Source organism: Conger conger, chromosome 7 (genome assembly GCF_963514075.1).
Source record: "Conger conger chromosome 7, fConCon1.1, whole genome shotgun sequence".
Taxonomy (NCBI): Eukaryota; Metazoa; Chordata; class Actinopteri; order Anguilliformes; family Congridae; genus Conger; species Conger conger.
The window spans coordinates 38,569,829-38,592,173 of NC_083766.1; the positions used below are offsets into that span (position 1 = coordinate 38,569,829).

The following is a 22,345-nucleotide window of genomic DNA, read 5'->3' on the forward strand; positions in this document are numbered from 1 at the left end:
TTAAATATGTATATCTAATTTTAGCCCCGACACATTTAGAATTTTCTACAGAAAGGAATCGATAAGCATTTCAGTCCTGGGCAAAGTGCTTTGTTCGATGCAGCAAGCCCACACCGCGTGGTCGTTAACCCATTATGGACTAAGGCGCCCTATAGAAAACCCATAGAAAGGCAGAGCAATCACAATGCATTTCAACGGTCATGTGTCTTGAAAAACGAAAGTATATGATCAAATGCAACACTGGCATCGCATCCATGTTAAGGGAGATGTAATATGCAGGTCACATCCGTCTATTAAGGGAGATGTAACACACAAGTCACATCTGTCTGTTAAGGGAGATGTAACCCACAGGTCACATCCGTCTGTTAAGGGAGATGTAACGCGCAGGTAATATCCGTCTGTTAAGGGAGATGTAACGCGCAGGTCGCATTTGTCTGTTAAGGGAGATGTAACACACAGGTCCCATCTGTCTGTTAAGGGAGATGTAATACGCAGGTCACATCCGTCTATTAAGGGAGATGTAACACACAGGTCGCATCTGTCTGTTCAGGGAGATGTAACGCGCAGGTTGCATCCCCCCCATAAGTGGCTAAAATGGCATTTCCAAGGCCGAGTTGTCCATCTAAATGTTTCCCTGGGATTTTTGAATCGAATCCACCCCACTTTCTGTTTTAAATGGAATGAGAAAGACAATATCTATGGCAACAGGGCATTAATTTTGTCCATTTCAGGCTCCTGTAACTTCGGTTAAGGCTCTGTCTGTCCCGGGCAGGCCTGGGAAAGCGCTCCTGACACTTCGGTGTGTGTGCTGAATGTAAATAATGTGAAATTGCAGTTCATCTAAACTGCTGTCATAATGCATTTCCCCGGCCCTTAAATCTCCCGCTATCGCCGCCGCTCTCCGAAAACGCTGCGAGTCATCGCGCTTATTGATGCTTTTGTCGTCCGATAAATAATTCAAAGAACAGTTGATTTAAATTCCTGAGTGTGTGTTTTTGATGTTTTTCGTACGTACGGGTTTGTTTGATGTATGTTACAGGTGTAGAGGTTTTGCGGGGAGAACAACATTTAGCATCATGCGATTTGACAGAAACAAGATGAGCGTCTCCCCTGGGCTCAGGCAAATTTAAACATGTGTTCGATTGCCTTTTTTTCCCCTCTCCTTGCCCCTGAACTGTCTCTGTGTCTGGCTTGCTCTTCTCCAAGCATTGAAATGCTTCCTGTCCTCAGGTTATATGGTTTGTTGTGGAAGGAAAAAAACAAAAAAAATGCCACCCCGAGTCCCAATTATATTTTCAACCTATATAAAACATACTGTCAGCCACGTTCCCAGGACTATGGGAAATTAAATTGGCACAGAATTTGTCATCGGCGAGTGCAGACAAGTTTAATTCTGAAAGTCTGCCAAAACCTGCCATGTAATTGTTAGTTAAGCAATTGCCTGTGCGCTGTTTCTTTTGTATATTTATATACAGTAGATCATAGTTTAATGAAGACGAGCTCTCTTGCGGCTTGGGTTTTCGCGGCAGTTAAGGAGTTTGAGAGCTTTGTTTCCTGCCGACTACTGAAGCAGACCCCGCTTTTTTTGTGGGTACGAAGAGGGGGGACCCTTTCAGTCTAACATTTGCTACCCTGAATACGATTTCTGTTCCTTTCTTTTTATTATAAAAGGCCATCCTCTCCAGTGGAGTTGCTGTCCTCTTTACATACTGATAAGACCTCCATTATCCTTTGAACTTTCTCGGCACGGAGAGAAATGGGGTCTATTGAAGCGGAGACCCTACCCTCCCCCCACAATTTATAAAACATTTGTGCATAGTTCTGTACATGATGAAGAGGTTCTCAATCTTCAATCTGATGGAGGTGTTGAGGCGAAACTCTTCCGGGGACGAATAATGGCAGTCAAACCCCCGAAAGGGACGTGGTGATCCATAGATTCTGCGCTGGTAAGGCAGAGGATTCGATAAGCGGCAGAATATGGCGTTCACGTGTGGCGTAGCCGGGGCAATTTCCTGCCTGCGCCGAGTCGCCGAAGGTTTGGCGTTGAGGCGGGCGCGAGCACGTCCCTCCCCCCCGCCGTATCTCAGCCCGCCAGCTGCTTCTCCCTCGGCGTTAACCGCCGAGCGAAGTTCTTAGCTGCGCCATATTGATAATATTGCTTTGTGACTCGGTGACAGGTGGCTCAGAGAGAGAGAGAGTCAGTGCTCCAGTGTGTCTGGACCCCGTACGTCCAGTGGTGACAGCGCGCCGGCCGTTTTATCCAGACGGACAGATGCATAGGAGCCAGACACCGCTGCTGTCGCTTTGCATCGCCCTCTGGTACAGCTCTGCTGGTGAGCCGAGGCGATCCAGCAGCGAGACCAACCACCCCCAACCCCCACCCCCACTGGACCGCACAAATCTGCCACCGCCTGCTCCGGACACAGCCGGCTCAACCCGTTACCTAGCGACTGCAGCTGGGGAGCACATACAGTACGGGCGACATTTAAATGCCTCGCCTTGTTTCGCCCTCGGTTAGTCTGCCTGCCCCTCCCTCCCACCCATTGTTCTCTTTGGAACAAACTCCGACCGAAAATGAGGGCAACCCAAGTCTGAAAACTATCCCTTTCTTTTAAAGGCCATTGTGTATCAAATATTCAAGGCTGCCACGGAGAAGCATTTCAGCGCCCGTCTTTATCCGAGGGTCTGTCTAATCGAACCGTATTGTGGATGATTAAAGGCGATATCATTACGGCTGGCTTAATTGCATTACTGCTTTATTTTCTCAGCAGATGCCTGTGTCGACAGTGGCTTGCCTGGCTACATTTTATATGGTGTCTATTTAATTCACATAGATCTGCATTTCATTCGGGTCAAGTTCAGAGATTCAAACTGCATCAATCCAAAATCTGGTTACAGGTCCATTTTTGTTACCTGAACAGTCAGACTGCCACCTAGGTGCACATAGAACTTGAATGGAGTCTCTTCTCTGCTAGTATTCATGCACAGTGTATGGTGAGCTTTCTGCTGCTCGGAAGAACTGTGCTGCATACGTAGGCTGGATCAGAAGGCTTTCTGTTGCCATGATAAAGCCCAGTGTCACTCACTGTGCTGGGGTTGAAAGCTGACACATCTTCTCTCTCTGACCTCTCTCAAAGCTGTTACCTGCACCTCTGATAGTTACAACATCCGTCTGTGTGTGTGTGTGTGTGTGTGTGTGTGTGTGTGTGTGTGTGTGTGGTGTTGGCTGAGGCCCCACGCACAACTAGCCTAAAACCACTGTTTTCTTGTGTCTTACAGGTAGAAGACGCCATGCTTATGTTTGATAAAACTACTAACAGGCATAGAGGTAAGTCTAAGATGTCTGTATGTCTGTACACTCTGTGACCACTTTATTAGGTAGTCTTGCATACATGTTCATTAATGCAAGTATCTAATCAGCCAATCATGTGGCAACAACTCAGTGCATAAAAGCATGCCGACATGGTCAAGAGGTTCAATTGTTGTTCAGAGCATCATCTGAATGAGGATGACATGTGATCGAAGTGACTTTGACCACAGGATGATTTTTGCTGTCAGAAAGGGTAGCTTGGGTAGTCTGATGAACTCTCCTCAGATTTTCCTACAGTTTACAGAGAATGGTGCTAAACACAAAGAAACATCCAGTGAGTGGCAGTTCTGTGGGTATAAAAAATGTTAATGAGAAAGGTGTGAGGTGAATGGCCAGACTGGTTCAAGCTGGAATTAACTAGTAATGCAGCATTATAACTAGTATGCAGAAGGTATCTCTGAACACACAACACGTCAAACCTTGAAGTGGATTGAATACAGCAGCAGAAGCCCAAAAAGTAAAAAATGGAACAAATGCCTAATAAATTGGTCAGTGTGTGTGGGTGTGTATGCGTCCGTATGTGTATCTTTCTCTCTTATTTTTCTCCCAGTGCAGGTGTTGGCTTCCTGTTGTGTCCTGGCCTGAAAAAACAGGAATGCACATAAAACTATATAAATGATTGTCCTACTTGTGCGGTTTACAATCTCAGATCATTCATTTAATTCACTGAAACTTATTCCAAGTCTAATCCAACTCTTCCTTATGGTTGTAGGCCCTGGAATGGCTTCTTCTCTGCCCTTCTTAGCCTCCTCGGTCACTGACGTTATCTGGGCATTGTGTACCGGCTATAATGCACGTCCGTTTGTGTTGTACATATATCAGGGTGTCATTGAGACGTGTTTGCTGATTGCACGGGCATTAGGGGATATAGGACAGAATGGAGAAAGGTCCCAAAAATTGATTTGTTGGGGGTGATGGTGGGTGGGTGATGGGGGGGGGGGGGGGGGCAGTTTTGAAACAAACCAACTAAATTGTGGCGAAATTCCTCCAGCCTTCTTCACGGACAGGCGATGTCAATCTGGCGAGCCGCTCGGCCCTCCCTCCCCGCGCGCGGTGTGCGGCACGGCAGGCTCTGTGCCGCGCGATAAGAGCGCAGATAAGGGCCCGGAGAAGCGCAGTCTTTATCTCCATCTTATCGCCTCTTTATCTGGGATTAGGGGCAGGCTTCGCCGTAAGCAGAGGACTTTCCAAAGACACGGCGCTGCAGCGCCGGCTCTGAGTGAATCACTCCAGCGTAGTGGCTAACCTTTAGCAACGGCAGACAAATTAGCCATCCTCCCGGGCACCCGTTTTTTGAGACCCGACGTCACAGCGTTAAAGGGAGAATTTTTTGGGGTCACCCATTTTGTGGATGCTGACGGACGTCGATCCAAATGCTGTCCTTGCCGTTACCCGGAACCTGTCACTTTTCAGGGAACATGGTTGTGGCTAGGGCTGGGCGATATAGCCATCGTGGTATTTGTTTTTGTAAGCGCAGTAACAACTATCTCCGGCATGCGGTGTTAGATTTCTTTTAGTGTTTTTCTATTTAATCATGCCTGATGCGCGGTAGCACACCTCCAATTTTCTGAGCCAAAGTGAAATGCTTCTGGGAAAAAAAAAAAAGTTTTCAATGTTGATATGATAGCAACAGAACCATGCTGTCTCCATGTGGTAGATAAAAACATGACTACAAGGATAAAAAAAGATCAAAAACGTAAGCGGTGTGTTTTTCAAAAGTAATAGGCGAGTTATAGATACAAGTCTCTCTCCCCCAGAAGCATTTCTTTTTTTTTTTTTTTAAGATGTTTTTTTGGCCTTTTTCAGCTTTATTGGACAGTATATAGAGACAGGAAGAATGGGGGCGAGAGAGAGGGAAAGACATGCGACAAATTGCCAGACGGTCGGATTCGAACCGTTGACGTCGCGGCTCACAATGAGCATGTGGTCAGTGCTCTGCGGGCTGCGCCACCGAGATACCCCCCCAGAAGCATTACACTGAAGTTTGGAGATGGGTTACCGTATCAAGTATGATTAAAGACAAAAAGAAGGAATGAAACCTACTGCCGCCTGCAAGAGATGGTTCTTATTGTGCAAAAACTATCCAATGTACCGCCCAGCCCTAGTTGTGGATTAAGGTTGCAGAATTTCCTTTAATATTGCAAACTGCCAATAGTGCGTTTGAATGTTAGTGAACATTTCACAGGTGTAAGGTGTTGCGGGGTGGGGGGGAGTAACAGTCTCACAGAAGCTGCCTTTAACTTGTACACAGTCTTCAGGCCCCATCCGACCACAGTAGCAGGTTTGTGTCCCGTTTCTCTCCATTGTGCCCCTGTCTCACCATTGCTCCCGCTCACTAAGGACCTTCCTTTGCTTCTCCCGACAGTTCAAATAGCCTTAGTCTGCGCCACCGTTTCAGATATCAAGCATTTTATATCCCAGCACAGGGGATTTCGCACACAGTAATATTACCGTGGAATTTGTTCACATTGCAAGATAAGGTTTAGCGTTAGGTTTGCCTGGTCTATCAAGTGCCCATACGTGTTGCAGATTATATGTGTGTGTTTTTTATAATAAAAAAACTTTTCACGACCGCCGCCTGCTTCAGTTCAGCTGCGCAACGCGTGACCCGTAAGCGCATTATGCTAACGAGCCCTTTATGAGTTTTGAGCCTTCCCCGTTCCCAAGGTTCCCAGAACCTTCTCCGAGCAGCGGCAGCAGTCCCCTCTGGTGGTGCCCCGTCTGCCGTGCACGCGCGTGGAGGGCTTCGTTTCGGAGAGCGCCGCGTCCCGTATGTGGGAGAAACGGCGATTAGATTTCGAGGAAACGGGAGCGGGGTCAGGTTGAGGCCGAAGGTTTCCCGTTCCCTTCCTCGTCTGGGCGCACTGCAGGTAACGGCGCTAGCGCGGCGCGATTATTATTCTGCTGTCTTTGTGATTGCGGCGCAGTGCAGCAAGGTCAGCCGCCGAGCCGTCTCTGTAATTAAGAATATAGGCGGTAAACAGGAGCTCGGGCGGCGAACGCAAGGACGAGTCCTTTTTTTTATTTTTTAAACAGAGGGCGCCCGACACGCTTTCATTGAGGGTGCAACGCAAATGGTATCAGCCGGCCGCAGTCGCATAACCGTTCGAGGACGCGTTTAATTATTTATTTCCCCTATCCCCCCCCCCCCTCCCCACCAGCGTTTATAGAATGCAATCACCCTATTGTTTTGCCATTTTGTTTCCCTCCATTTTCCCGGCTGTTAAACAAGGTCCTCGCGGTTATAATAGCCTGCCAGCAATTGTGTGGATTGACTGGCACGACGCACGCATTGTGCCGGGGGAAGGCGAAGAGACTGTTTAAGGAGGCAAAAGAGAGGAGAAGGGCGGCGGATGAGTTCTCGAATTGCGCGGCGGCGCGAAAGGAAACGGGTGGACCCCTTCCGTGGAGGGCACGGCGGGAGGGGCGGGGTGAGACGCCGCCTCGTCTCCTCTTCGTGATTATTATTATTTATGAGCGACCGGCGCAGGTGGGCCCCGCGCGGGCCCCCGAGCCTCGCTCAGTAATCCGCGGCGGCCCGCCTCGCTGCTCGCGGCCGTGGCGGGGGAGCGTTTGGCGGGGTCCTCGGGCGCCGCGCCCCCGAGGTGCCTGAGGAAGCAGCTGCTGGAAGGCGTTCTCTTTATCACCGCTCGCTCCTGTCGGAGGACGCCCGCCGCACCGCGGAACGGAGCAGACGCCGCGAGCCGCCTCCGCGCAGCTGAAAGGAATAGAGTCAGGCCGACCGCGTTTGAAGTTGAGCTCTCCCAACCCATCAACCCCTGCGCCCGCCGTGCATCTGGGTTGAGGTCTTCTGTCGAGCAGCCACTGAGTCCACGGAGGGGCGCGTATAGGCGTGTATGTGCGTGTGCGCATGTGGCCGTGTGTGTGTGTGTGTGTGTGTGTGTGTGTGTGTGTTTGCATGTGGTTGTGTGTGTGTGTGTGTGTGTGTGTGTGTGTGTGTGTTTTTGCGTGTGTGTGTTGAGGGCATTTTTCAGGCCTTAGTCAGCCTCTATCCCACTCCTCACCTCTCCCCCTTTCTGTGCCCCTTCGTCCCCCTTCACTCTTATACCTGCTTTGAAGAAATGGCCCCTTCTCTCTCCCTCCCACTCTTTCTCTCTCTGTCTATCTGCTAAGGAGGTGTGCATACAGCCCAGCACCCCAAGGGTACAGCAGAGGCCTGCATTTCCAGCACGTTTGTGCCTTCGCGACACCCCAAAGTTTTGCTCCGGCATCTCAATTTACCTGACAAAACATCAGCCCCTTAACAAGCCAATTAATTTCAGGAGTGGTATGCAAAGGGTAAATCCTAACATGAATGTTCAGAATATTTTACTGCCTGCGTTAATATGGCAGGAGGTCATTACCTGGCTCACAGATGTAATATACCACCGGTCCACACAGGCTCTGGTAATTTATACCTATTATTTAATAGTAGGGTTATTATACCATTATGCGTATGAAAGCAAAAATTATTTGGCAAGGCAAATATTGCAGCTTTTATTATTTCACAGTTTTTATTTGTACTATGTCCTCTTTCATCAGGTTTTATGAGCTTTAATACTGTATATGTTTATATTTTTGTCTTCACTGCTAACTTAGATTTGTAGTGGTTTGGTGTGATTTCTTTTTAATACTACACATAACAATTTGCAGTATGTCGGTCTCAATTTCAAAACACACATCTAAGAGAGTGCTGTGAAATGTGTTCCCAAAGTGAAAGTACCAACTGAACGTTAAGACTAATTTAATACAGCTTACACGTCACCATGTGATTTTCGTCATGTTTCTGTCCAATAATTTGCCAGCTATTCTTAAGATGTAAAATATATACCTGTCAATTACAGCTTTCCAGGTCATTGCGATGTGATTTATATGAAATCCGGGATGATTTTGGGGAACTTGGTTCATTGCTATTAATTATGATAAAGGGGATGATGAAACCATATGAAAGTTTTGTTTTTGCCTTTAATGTTAAAGCATGCCTTTTAAATAAGATACAGAATCCCAAAAATTAAAATAAGATTATACTTAAAAAGAACAAAAAAAAAAGGGGGGAAAAAAATGACTGTTTCAGGCTGAGATGCAATTTGTTTTGGAATGATGCAAGTATCAGTAACCTAGGGTCAGGCTTGCCTAGTGCCAAACAAGGGCTTTATAAAACCTAAAAATATGCGTCTCTTGTCTTCTTTCTATACATACTGTGCGTGCATGAGTGTCTGTGTATGTGTTTCTGTGTGTGTGTGTGTGTGTGTGTGTGTGTGTGTGTGTGTGTGTGTGTGTGTGTGTGTGTGTGTGTGTGTGTGTGTGTGTGTGTGTGTGTGTGTGTGTGTGTGTGTGTGTGTGTGTGTACCAGTATAGGAAAGTAGGAGATGCTTCTTTTGATGGGAATAATAGGATTGCTGAGCGCCTATTGAGCAGAGAGCTGAGCACAGGTGTTGGTGAGAGAGCGGAATTCCTCGCTTTGTGTTGGGACCGGTGCTCAGGAGCGGGTTTTTGTGTGGAGCTGCGTTTTTTTCAAGCTCAATAGGACGGGTTTGTTCTTGGAAGGGGAACAGAAGGCTGCATTGTGTGCCTGTAATCTGCTTACCTGGATCACCAGCCGGACGACCAACCTCAGCTCCTGCCGGCAGCGCAGTCCACGTTAGCGTTGCTCTACGCGCTGCCAAGCGCTGTTTGTGCCTGTGTGTGAGTGTGTGTGTGTGTGTGTGTGTCTGTGTGTGTGTGTCTGTGTTTGTGTATTTGTGTGGGTGTGTGTGTCTCTGTGTGTGTCTATGTCCATGTCTCTGTATCTATGTCTGTCTCTTATCTGTATCGGTGTGTGCGTGTGTGAATGTATGTGTGTGTGCTTCTTTGTGTCTGTGTATGTATGTGGGGGTCTGTCTGTTGGTGTATGTTAGTGGGTCTGTCTGTGTGTGCTTGTGTCTTGTGATACTTGTGTCATGAATCTCAGTTGGCAGGAAAGATTTCAGTACGCAGTGAATCTGTTCAGCTTGAGGTCACAGTTCTGCCTTGTTTAAAGTAGGCACACCACATTAGACCCTTTCCCTTTACTCACTGCAAACTACACGGTATGTATTGAATATTGTGAACGATAAGCTATACACAACCACTGTCTGCTCTGTGCTATTACCTTGGAGTACTCTGACCTCACTGCAAGAAATCAGTCCTTCTCAAACTTTTGTAGCTGTCTAGCCATCTCGTGAAATGTTAACTGGCTGTGCTGTCACAGTATGGTTTATTGATTCATAGAGGCTCACTTCTTCAGCCCTGTTGGATGAGAGCAATCCACCACCGTACATGTGCACATGTCACCATCCCTCATCATATGCGACAGCCATTATTCGCGACAGCAGAACGTCCCAACAACGTCTGCCGGGGAAGACACATAGAGCTAATATGGCCGCCGCTCACATTGGAAGACGCATTTTGTGATGTCACCAAAAGAAAAAAACAAAAAAAAAACGCCAGTCTGCAATTACGGATGACTATTTCGGGCGGGCACTGTCAGCTGGAGAGTGATTGCAGCTCCAGAGAGGCGAGCCGCGGAGAGTTTTTTTTGGCGGTCCGCTCTGCCGCCGAATGCAGTCCGCTGGCTTTAAAAGAACGGCATGCCGTCCAGGCTCTGCTTCCAGCAATTAGAGATTACTCCAGATAAAGTCTCTCGCCACAGGTCTCCTCCCCCACTCCCGCGTTTCACACACGCCCACAAATCCTCTCCGTTACACTTCCTGGATGTAGCCTTCGCACAAAAAATGGAATGGCGCCAGACTTCTTTCTGCAGAAACTGTGCCGTATGTGTTCATGGTTTGTTGCAACGGTGACACATCTGTGTTTGCGGAATGCTAGCAGGATTTTGTGTTTAGGTTTGATATCAAGTCACAAACAAGGTTGGATATTAATTAGTGTAAATAAGGCATATAGCGTACGGCACCGATTACAGTTCGCTTTGAAAGAGCTGTAGCTTTAAGTTATTTTCTCTTTCTCATGCTACTGTGGAGGGAGCAAGGAATAAGTAAATATATTAATAAATGCTAGCACCATAAAACGTTAATTTATAGGTGTTAACTGCCGAATGTAACTGTTCGCTTTCCCCGCGACAGTTTGCGCATACTTTAATTAAGAGTTATAGCATTAATATCTTGGTCAGTGATTGTGCGCTGAACGGGTCTCTTAAGGTTCCCCGTAGCCAGCAGCGGTGTGCCGAGCTGTATGCGTTTCTGCCGCGTTTTCCCCCCGTGAGAGGGAGAGAGGCAGCCGGCCTAATTTACTCACAGAAACCAAGGTAACATTCAGCTGACAAGATCCCTGAGCAAATGTAATTAGATATACCTATTGCCTTTTTTTCCCTGGCATCATTGAAAAAGACTTACTCCATCGTCTACCATTAGCTTTGAAAATCCTCTGCGGTATTTTCTTTTTTCCCCCGTTTTAACCTGATATTCGCATTTAGCGGTAATGTCATTTAAATATTGTATCTGATCGTTTCCTCTCCTATCCTTTAACCAAACTGTTCCTTCCGGACTTCATAATGACGACGGGGACAGGGACAGGGACGGGGACGGGGACGGGGACAGGGACAGGGACGGGTCTCGGGGAGCCCTTCGAGGTGAAGCCGGGGAGGTGTGTGGGTGTGGGGGTGTGCCTGTCCCGCTGACCAGGGAAGATGAAGCACGGAAGCAGCCAGATTAATCTCTAGCCCCCCCCCCCCCCCCCCTCAGGACCTCCCCCCTGCCATGCTAAGCACTGCGAGCTCTGAAAAACGTTGACCTTTTCGCAGGTGCACTGTCGTCAAAGGGGGGCGGTCGAAGGAGGCGGTTTTTATTCCACTGTGAAGTTCTGCGCTCGACCTTTTTATTACTGTTGTGTCAGACTTAACCGCAGCAGATGGCTAGATAAACAGGCACAATGCCCTGGCACCGGGGCTACACGCAAGCCGTTCTGAAGAGTTTCAGCAACGTGACGCACATCTGCCCGAGGAGAGAGGGCATGGGCTTAGAGATTGATTATTAGTAGTGCAAGAACTGACCAAAAAAATAAAAAAAACAGACAAAACTATCAGGCATTGCCAGGCTTGGTGTTCGCAACTTTGGATGTGCTAAGTGCACATGGAAGCTGAAAAATTTATGTTTTTCTGTATGTGTGTGTGTGTGTATGTGTTTGTATGTGTGAGTGCATGTGTGTCTGGCACTTCCGTGGTTTGTAGGTAGCGGTAGCGTGCACATGTTATTTTCTTCCCTACCTCTCCTCTCCTTTCCTCTCCCTCGCTAGTCTTCTATTAAAAAGCAGAGATAGATTTATTTAAAAGAAAATAAGCAAACAGTGGTTACCCGGCAGCCGCGGGGGAGAAAAGACTCCCTTCAGGAAATGAAAAGACCAGCTCTGAATTGTCATCATATTGGGAGTTATGCGACCTCTGACCTTTTTGATACAGAGCGCTCCTCCATTCAGGACCCGGCAGAATGCTCTCAGAAAGCGAAACCCAGGGCGCCGCCGGCGGGGAGCGAACGGCCAGCCCCTCGTCTCGGGATTTGTGCCGCTCCTAACGCCGGCTTTGCCGAGGTTAAGCTCTGCCCGGGAACACCACACGTGCTCAGAAGAACAAACACCGTTTTTCAAACGCACGCAAACACACGTTTTTTTTCTGTACGTCATTATATTCCCTTTTTTCTTTTCTTATGAGGAATGATTGCCCGGCTTATCGACTGCACTTTTTCACGCGATTGAATCTTATAAAGGAATCCGGCTCTAGGATTGCGCCGCCGACGAGACAAACTGGTTCAATCGCTGTAAAAAAAAAAAAAAAAAAAAGAAAAAGCAATCATATCTCCTTTCCACATTTTTATACTTGAATGTTTGGGCATTTTTGTGTATGAAGTTCTTATCGCCCTCAACACTGGGCTCTCCCAGTCACTTACCAGTGAGATAAGTCTGTATATAAAGCCATCATATCGGATACTTCACACAAGATGCTCTCACACTTGAAATTTCACACAGCATTTATAGACCTTGCTTTTTATTTATTTATTTATTTATTGATGAATCTTTCTTGGCGTTTGCGATTTACTGGTTCATTTTTGGCTGGTCACGTTTAGAGGTCCGCCAACCTGACCTGAGTCTTATAACATTACTTAGAATATCATAATATCTCCAGTATATTCATACATGCTCAAAATTCTTATTGAATGTGATTGCATGTTTTGGTTTGTAGTACATGCAGTATTGTGCAAAAATGTTAGGACCCCTGGTTTACAATTAATATCCAAGTGAACAGAAGCAAACCTGATCTCTAAATGGTACAACGTTAAACTTCTTCAAAATTTACAGCACGATTCATTTTTATTTACATTTTTTACAGTTTCAAAATAATTTTTAAAAGTAATACTTTGTAACTCCACCTTGGGCACCTATAACACCTAAATGCTACCTGTAGCCAGCTGAGAGTCTTCCAATTCTCGCTTTTGGAATTTTTCCCCATTCTTCCTGGCAGAACACCTCTAGCTGAAAAATATTCTTTGGCCTACTTGCATGTACTGCATGTTTCAGATCTGTCCACATATTTTCAATAATTTTCATGTCTGGGGACTGTGGTGGCTATTCCAAAACCTTCATCCGTCTTTCCTGGAGGTACTTCATGGTTGATTTTGAGGTAAGCTTTGTCTTGCTGGAATACCCAACCTCTCTTCAACTGGACTGACCTTTGAGCAGCCTCTAGAATTTCTTAATATTTGGTGGAATCTATTCTTCCTTCCACTCACACAATATTTCCTGTGCCCCCAGCTGCCACACAAAACATAGTGGATCCACCTCCATGCTTCACAGTGGACAAGGTGTTCTTTTCTACAAAGGCATCACATTTTTTTTCTCCAAATATAACTTATAAAAGTTACATTTTGGTTTTGTCCAAAGCACATTGTTCCTAAGGGTTCAGGCTTCTCAATATTTTATTTTGCATACATCATTGAAGCCCTAACGAGCGTCTGGACCTTCGTTATCATCTTTTTAACAAGTAACAAAGAATAATCCAGAAGGGTTCCCAAACTTGCACAGGGCCCTTTTCCTGTTTTTATAATGTATTAACAGCAAAAAATGAAAATAAAAAGCAATCTTGGTTTAAAAAGGTCTCATGTTTAACTACCATTATGTGTACCATTTAGAGTTGTTCAGGTTTGCTTTCGGTCACATACAGATTAATTGTAACAGAAATTTAAATCAGGGGTGCCCAAATGTTTTTCCACCCACTGTAGGTATTTTTTGAAATTGTCAGTAATCTGTTGGAATGTTTTCAAATTTTACTGGCATTTTACTAGCAAAGCATTTCAAATATGTATTTAACCCACGTCTGGTCTGAACTAAATGGTGGCGCGATTTCAAAATGGCGCTTTAAAGGTCAGCACTGAACTGGAACTGTTACTTCAGCCATTAACTATGTGCAGTATATAATGTATTAATATAAGGCCAGGACAGAAGCTTGACATCGTTGAAGGGAAAATCCATCGTGCTCATTTTCTTTTCAGCTCAGGTGACATTGAAAGCAGAGTTCTTTTTCCGCTACTGTATTACGCAATTTAGCTGTATTGTGGCAGCATGCAGGAGGGATGTCTCAAGTCCCTGTGCATTTAATTACACCACGGCGTCCCAGCCTGGGAAGCTGAGAGATGCAGTATTTGGATTTCCACACTACCCTCCTGTGTTCTGTGCATCTACCTCATAATGGGATCGAGGTGTCCCTTTTGGATTGCCACACGAACCAGCTGGGAGGCGTGGGGCTTATGCCGTAGAAAGCACCTTCGTAATGGTGTAAAAACAATGACACAGTTTCATTGTTTTTTCCACTGTCTCGTAAGGGGCCAGGTCCTTGAGGTGAACGGCCTATTGGAAATGGGTTTTTTTTACGGAAAGCGTTCTCTCAGCGTTGTCTGCTCTCGGCTTTCGATGTAAATGTGGACGCTGCAGTAAAAGTCTGCCTTGTACAGGATTGTACGTCTTGTCCGCATTCTGCAGGATGAAAGGTGTGGGCCGAAGGCGGGTTTATCCGCTGCGTTTCCCATTCAGAGCCGTTGGCAGGGAGCCTTTCTGTGTACCGCCCCCGTATTCACTGCTTGCAGTTCAGTGACCATGCTAGCACCCCGTCTGTAGTGTGTTATATTGCAGGTTCTGGACCACCCTGTTAACAGCAAACCCCTGGACCCCAACGGTTTTAGAAACGAGTCCTTGGTTCTCGTGTAATGCTCACCACAGCAGATATATTATCTAGTGAGGTCTCTCACCTCCTTCACGTTACGATTCATCGCGTCGCGCAGAATGAGATTTTTTAGCTTGTCTTTGGCCGATGCCCGATACTGCTCACGGTTATAGGCTGTCCGTGCCTTCCTAATGACGGTGAGAACTGGGCTCAACTGTAATTTTAAACATTCATTTATATGGATTCAGGGAGTAATGATAGTTTCAAATAACCCGCACTCAATCTTTTTCCGCCAGCCGTTTCCCCTATGCTGCTCATTGATTTTAAAATGGGTCGAGCTTCGCAAAATGGCCGACAGAGGCTGGCCAGGGAGTTTCCTAAGCTGCGGCTGACAAGTCATTGCCCCCAAACCACCGCAGGTCAATGGAATTTTACGACGAATTTCCCTTTTTTGCATTGGATTTTGGCATAGGCTCACGGGTCCGACCTGGCCACCCGTGGCCGGCTTACTGGGCCCATCCTACTGTTGGTCGTAGCCAATTGGCCGACGCTGTGGGTCCCCGGCTTGTCTGTGGGAGGACGCTCCCCAGCTGTGCGCGGGCGTCGGCTGCACAGCATCAGCCTCTTGATGTGGAAAGGGTTTTGATGAATAATAAAAGAGTGGTAATAACCAGCTGCTTTCGGGGGCACGTGACCCCCCCAGCACCCCATCCGCACAGATAATGACTTAACCGGGCTGTGATTGCCACATGCATTATTAACCCAACCCCCTCCGTGCTCCCCCCAACCCCGGTATCCCCACCAGGCTCGCCCGCCACAGGTGTCTTCACACGACGAACCCAAATATCATTGCGCTTTCATTTCCTGCGCCCCTCCCTCTCCCCGGGTTTTATTTAGCGTTTCCCCCCGTACCCCGCTGAGAGCGGGGTTACACCGACAGGCTGGAGGCTGGCTTGTTTAAAGTGGGCCAGGGGGAGGTGGAGTCAGAGCCCCTGTGACAATGAAACAGCCGCAGACGAGCCCCTACGCTTCTGCCGGAAGGAGACGATAAGAATCCCTCTCTTCATTTAGTAACGGCGGTTCGTGTCTCGGTTCCGAGGTTCCTCCTGTGACCGAAGCCAGCCCGCCTGCAGAGGCCGCCGCCAAGCCTGGCTGCTGCTGTCGCAGGCCGACGCAGCGCGCGTTAAGATGGGCGGGCAGAATGACGGACGAGCGCAGAGCGATGATTTATGGACGGGTCCAGGGCTCCGCTCTCACCTTTGCTGCCTTTCTCTGCGAAGCACTCGGCACATCATCCTAATAATAATGTATAATAATTCCTTGCGTTTATATAGTGCTTTTCTCTCCAGCCGGTGACGCAAAGTGCTTTACAGTGCTGTGGGGGAAACTCAACCACCACTAATGTGTATCACCCACCTGGGTGATGCAATGGCGGCCATTTTGCGCCAGAATGCTCACCACACATCAACTGGAGAGGTGGAGAGGGAAAGAACAACTTTCTTTTTTTAGCCGCAGGGTAATTATGGCAGGTTAAGGTTTTAAATTTAGACACTGGGGGACCCCCCTACTTTTAATGCTGCCGTCTTTGTGTTTGTATCAGTACACACCGATCCATAGTGCTTCATGTGAAAGCGTTGTGTGCCGTCCTTTATAGTTTGATATATTTTTAATGCTCTAAAGCTTAATTATTTTGGATATTATTGTCTTTTTTCCAGTCTTTGACAGGTTGCCAATCACTCTGAGGTTTTATCAACTTTGTTGCCGCGTTGGCGACGTTGTGCTAATTGCGTGTGCTAACACCGGCGCCGGATGCTCTTGAGCGGCTCTGTCTGTCACCGGCTTGTCGTTGTGCTGCAGTTGACTGGCCACGTGGGAGAATATCAAGGTTTCTAACCCGGGTGGGATTAGCTTGCTGGGATTTGTAGTTTTCTTTTTGACAAGGGCAAGTTTTGCCAACTTGGTAGCTGGTTGGCTGCTGAAGCCAACCGGGGGGGGGGGGGGGGGGGGGTGAAACTCAATCTCCCATTAGAACACAGCATGTTCACAAGTGGCTTCCAGCCCTCTCACGTTTTCCCCTCCTCCTGCTCTGCTCTGTTCTGCTCTGACCATAGCCAGACGAGAGCCTTTTTTTTACACAAACCCTCATCAATTGTTGATGAGAGGAAGCCATTAGGTGAGGTCACGAAGATGTGCGAGTGCGATGATGTCATGTCTAATGAGTCCCAGCCTTGCTCTCTTGTTGCAGAATGAATGATAAAATGGCCGTGTGCTTTGTCCCTGCATGTTTGGTTAGTTTGGTTCCACAGGTCTAAATCTGTTAATACACACAGACGCACGCGCACACTGTACATGCAAGCAAGGCAGCAATGCTCTGATTTAGTTTTTGAAATTTTCAAGTATTTACCTTTTTTCCCTGCACTTTTTTCTCCCTCACCCCCCCAAATAAATGTTGCGTAGTGTTGCACAGGTGAATTCCTCATTGTTTCTGCTTCTGCCTTCGTCTCTCAGCCGCGCGAGCAGCTCGGCGTATCGCACAACCGCTAACAGAAGTGTGCTTTGATCTCTGTCGGGAATATGAATGGGGAAGAAAGGGGAAGGGATGTCTTTGAAAGCCTGAGGTCTCTGTGTTTCATGTATCACTGCCGGCGTCGATGTCAGTCAGTCTCGGAGTCCCAGCCACGGCAGTCAAAGGCCACGTAGCTCCACCTTCCTTTGGCAGGAACGCGAGTTTCAGACGTGACGCGTCTCCTCTCACATCAGCTCCAGCCTGCGCCTGACCTCCTCGTGAACCTTCTTACATGACGCACGCTGTCCAGGTTTAGTCACATTAGCGTTGGATTGGTGTCGTCTCCGCGTATGTGCGGGCACACACGTACGGGCGCATCTTCACTGGGACTTTGGGAGAGTAGGTGCGTCGAAGGAAGCCGTCTCTGACCTCTTTTCCTTTCAACTTCTACATCTATAATCTCATTCTTATCCTCTTTTGTTCCTCTGCTGGCTTGCTCTCTCTCTCTCTCTGTCTCTCTCTCTATGTCTCTCATTCTCTCTCTGTGTCTTTCAAAATGCTTTCATGGCATGACAAGGTACAGTTTATGTTGCTAAAGCACAAAAAAAGAACACACACCGTTGAACAGATGAACATGTATGTGGACATAGTTTACAGACATATAGTCCTACCAAAATAGACTGTCTCTCGGTGCTTTCTCTCTCTCTCTCTCTGTGCTGAATGTTTGTTTCCCTGTCTGGAGAATTCACTCTTTGAAATTGCTCGTCTCTCGAGACTTCGGCCAGCGATCCCGTCTAATGGCAGCGGCTGGACTCCCAGCCCCTGCCCCTGTCCCTCTCTCATACGGCGTCTGTTTTTCCCCTCTACGGTTTCCCCACGCTTCCCCATTTCTCAACCCTTTTTTCCCTGACAGTCTTCCCCTCCGCGCTTCCTTTTCTCTCATCTCGCGGCCTCTTCTCAGACCCCCGTCCTTCATTTCCCCCCCCCCTCAGTCCCTCCATCCCTTGCTCCCTCCCTCTCCCTCCCTCCATCCGTCCCTTCCTCCCTCTGTCTTTGTCAAACGGAACTGACAGGTCCCAGTAGAAATGAGTGAGGAAACGTCATGCTGGGAGCCCATCCGCGGGCAATAGTCTCCTGAAGCTGCACGTGTCAGATGTTCAATCAAAATGCTAATGGCAGCTGCAACACAGGGACCATATTATTGTAACACTAATTGATAAAAAAAGGAAGCCTGAATCGCCAAAGCCACCAGCTCATAACGTATGCCCAGCTCGCATTCAATTATTTCTAATTACATTAACGGCAGTAAAAAGAGTACAGATTGTTTAACGAGGACTGTTTTTACAGCAACAATTCCCTGCTCCTCTGTTTTTGGCTGTGTGTTACTCTGCTGTGCTTTCTCCGGGTCCATATGCTCAGTGCACAAAATGGCTCCTTTTTACTCCCTCTGCTCTGTGTTTTAGATTTTAAAAATATTATTTATTCATTTATTTGGGCAGTTAAGTGCACTGAAAGCCGCCTTTGAGTTCAGTTATTTTGTGTGGGCTGATGTCGTAGTGAGTGACCACACCTTGCTCTAGTTCCACAAGAATGTTAAATAAGTTTAATGTTAGCTAATGTTCGCCAACATATTCAAAAAATCTTCTGTAGAAAACGGTTAACCGTGTAACCAATATGACCACTAGGGGTCCTATCTTATTTATGGGGGGGAGGGGGGGGTGTCCGATAGCTTGCTGACAAAAATAAAAAGTAAGTTAGACTCAATCAAGAAAATTTATGGATTCATTGTTGGATTTAATGAAATTGGTTACACTTAATATATACTAATATATAATTATAATATATAATATATACCCTTTATACCCTTTCTTTTTCAACTTGCCTACTCAGTAATGATGTATTGCTTTATTTGTTTTTATATATATATATATGGCATAGTGGAAAGCTACGTACAGTTTGCCGATAGTTTGAATTCACGTGGCAACGAATAAACGCTGAGTCCACTGTGAACCTTAAGAAACGCCATACAATATGCCATAAGTGATACTGCAGTATTTAGTTCCCTTTGTTGTTTGCATTTTTAACCCCCTGTAATAGGCAAATACTGCTTGCTAGGCTTAGCCTGATGGAAGTTTTTATGCAGCCAGAATCTTTCTTTCAATTGTCCGACCAATTGCATTTTGTCACTGGTGGTGAAAGCACATTTATTAAATTAAACTGCAATTAAATTTTTGGTAAATGTGGTACAACTCTATTTAATTTACCCGTTTAAATGTTTAACTGTTTTACACTCCTAGCTAACAATTTGTAGACCTTTAATTGCAGTTTAATTTAATAAATGTGCTTTCACCACCAGTGACAAAATGCAATTGGTCAGACAAGACTAGCAAGCAGTATTTGCCTATTACAGGGGGTTAAAAATGCAAACAACAAAGGGAACTAAATACTACAGTATCACTTATGGCATATTGTATGGCGTTTCTTAAGGTTCACAGTGGACTCGGCGTTTATTCGTTGCCACGTGAATTCAAACTATCGGCAAACTGTACGTAGCTTTCCACTATGCCATATATATATATATAAAAACAAATAAAGCAATACATCATTACTGAGTAGGCAAGTTGAATAACAAAAATGGCTGCCGATCGGGATGACGCAAGAGAACAAAAGTTGGCAATATTGTTGGCTGTTATACACCGCGTTCCAAATTATTATGCAAATTGTATTTAAGTGTCATAAAGATTCCATTTTTTGTTTTTCAATTAAACTCATGGATGGTATTGTGTCTCAGGGCTCTTTGGATCACTGAAATCAATCTCAGACACCTGTGATAATTAGTTTGCCAGGTGAGCCCAATTAAAGGAAAACTACTTAAGAAGGACGTTCCACATTATTAAGCAGACCACCATTTTCAAGTAATATGGGAAAGAAGAAGGATCTCTCTGCTGCCGAAAAGCGTGAAATAGTTCAATGCCTTGGACAAGGTATGAAAACCTTAGATATTTCACGAAAACTTAAGCATGATCATCGTACTGTTAAGAGATTTGTGGCTGATTCAGAGCACACACGGGTTCGTGCAGATAAAGGCACAATGAGGAAGGTTTCTGCCAGACAAAAACATTGGATTAAGAGAGCAGCTGCTAAAATGCCATTACAAAGCAGCAAACAGGTATTTGAAGCTGCTGGTGCCTCTGGAGTCCCGCGAACATCAAGGTGTAGGATCCTCCAGAGGCTTGCAGTTATGCATAAACCTTATATTCGGCCACCCCTAAGCAATGCTCACAAGCAGAAACGGCTGCAGTGGGCCCAGAAATACATGAAGACTAATTTTCAAGTCTTGTTCACTGATGAGTGCCATGCAACCCTGGATGGTCCAGATGGATGGAGTAGTGGATGGTTGGTGGACGGCCACCATGTCCCAACAAGGCTGTGACGTCAGGAAGGAGGTGGCGGAGTCATGTCTTGGGCCGGAATCATGGGGAGAGAGCTGGTCGGCCCCTTTAGGTTCCCTGAAGGTATGAAAATGACCTCTGAAAAGCATGTGGAGTTTCTGACTGACCACTTTTTTCCATGGTACAAAAAGAAGAACCATGCTTTCCGTAACAAAATCATGTTCATGCATGACAATGCACCATCTCATGCTGCAAGGAATACCTCTGCATCATTGGCTGCTATGGGCATAAAAGGAGAGAAACTCATGGTGTGGCCCCCATCCTCCCCTGACCTCAACCCTATTGAGAACCTTTGGAGCATCCTCAAGCAAAAGATCTATGAGGGTGGGAGGCAGTTCACATCCAAACAGCAGCTCTGGGAGGCTATTCTGACATCCTGCAAAGAAATTCAAGCAGAAACTCTCCAAAAACTCACAAGTTCAATGGATGCAAAAAAAAAATGTAACTTGACCTGTTAAGATGTTTTTGATTGAAATAGCTTTTGATTTCAGTAAATATGACCTCCTAATGCTGCAAATTCAACAAATGACCATTTTCAGTTCTTTACAACCTATAAAATGTTTTGAAACTCTGTTGTGCGTAATAATTTGGAACAGTGCATTTTAAGTTTTTTATTTTTGAAAAAAATACTGTTATCATTAGGAGGTTTGTTCAATAACATTCAAATTATACCCTAACAGTTGATGACTTGAAAATTATGCTGACTGTCATTTGCATCGACTATTTAGGAAAATCAGAGAAAAATATCATTTGCATAATAATTTGGAACGCAGTGAAATGCACTTTAGTCAATGTAATATTTGTTCTTACCTTTTTTGTTTTTAATGTCAGGTAAGCAGTTAATCAGCTAGCTAGCATTGTTTGACCTCAATCACATTCATTTGCATTAAAAAGGCATTGGTGGCAATTTAAAGGGAATGTTAATTTAAAATCGTTCGGCAGTATCTGTTTGCTGCAAACATAGTTTGGCAGTGCGTGTGTGCGTGCATGCATGTGAGAGAGAGATAGAGACAGCTCGAGAGAACTAGAGAGAGAGAGAGAGAGAGAGAGAGAGAGAGAGAGCGCGCTAGAGAGAGATCAAGAACAAGAGATGGCATGTTTTCCTGCCTTGACTGGCACAGAGGAAGAAAAAAATCCTTCCATCTTCCAATTTGTCAGTTTCTTTCAAAACAGTGCCTAGCAAGGCTGGGTAATTAATAGGCTTGGTTATTTCTGATCTGTCAGCTTTCCTGGCTGCCTTCGGAGTGCTACTGTTGACTGGCCAGAGCCCTAGTGGACATGCCTCAGCTTGTCCAGGGGAAGCAGCCTTGCTGTGGGCAGGGCTGGACCATGGACTGTAGAAATATGTGGACCAAGTGCCTGTTACATCACCCCATGTTGTACGTTTGGAGTCGCAGTGGGGAAGCCGATGCAGCTCCTCCACTAAGCGTGTGTGAGAGAGTGATGTTATCTACCCTTGATTCATCCACAAAGTATTGCTGTATTGTCCTAATTATATTATTGTCCACAATAACTTTAAGAAAATCAGCCCATGGGTAGGTATTCGAAAAAATATTGAAAAAAACACAGATTGCGACTACATTTTCTTGTGGGAAAAATGATTGACTTCATATTTTGACCACAATTTTACCATTGACTTTACATGGAAACGGCTCTAAATGACCGATGCTGGAGGCGACCGCAGTGGCGCTAGTGAGCACCAACAGGAAATGAGCGTCAAAAAAAGAAGCCTGGTTTTGGCTGCTTGGGCTGGACCAGGGAGAGAAAGGGGCAAGGGGGGGGGGGGGGTTCGTTGTAGCACTGAAGGACATGTAGAATCAGGAAGAGAGAGGGTG

At 46.2% G+C, this 22,345-nt stretch overlaps 1 protein-coding gene across 12 annotated transcripts in view; it reads left to right on the plus strand.

The window, feature by feature from the left end:
- The window catches only part of LOC133132376 (RNA-binding protein Musashi homolog 2), a 242,101-nt gene that overhangs the window by 123,191 nt on the left and 96,565 nt on the right, over positions 1-22,345 (plus strand). For all 12 annotated transcript variants that reach the window (XR_009709125.1, XM_061247787.1, XM_061247783.1 and 9 more), the window contains exon 7: positions 3,280-3,328. Coding sequence is in view for 11 of the 12 variants with exons in the window: in XM_061247787.1 (XP_061103771.1) it covers positions 3,280-3,328 (49 nt within the window). In the remaining variant the exon portion in view is untranslated. The remainder of the gene's footprint in view (positions 1-3,279; positions 3,329-22,345) is intronic.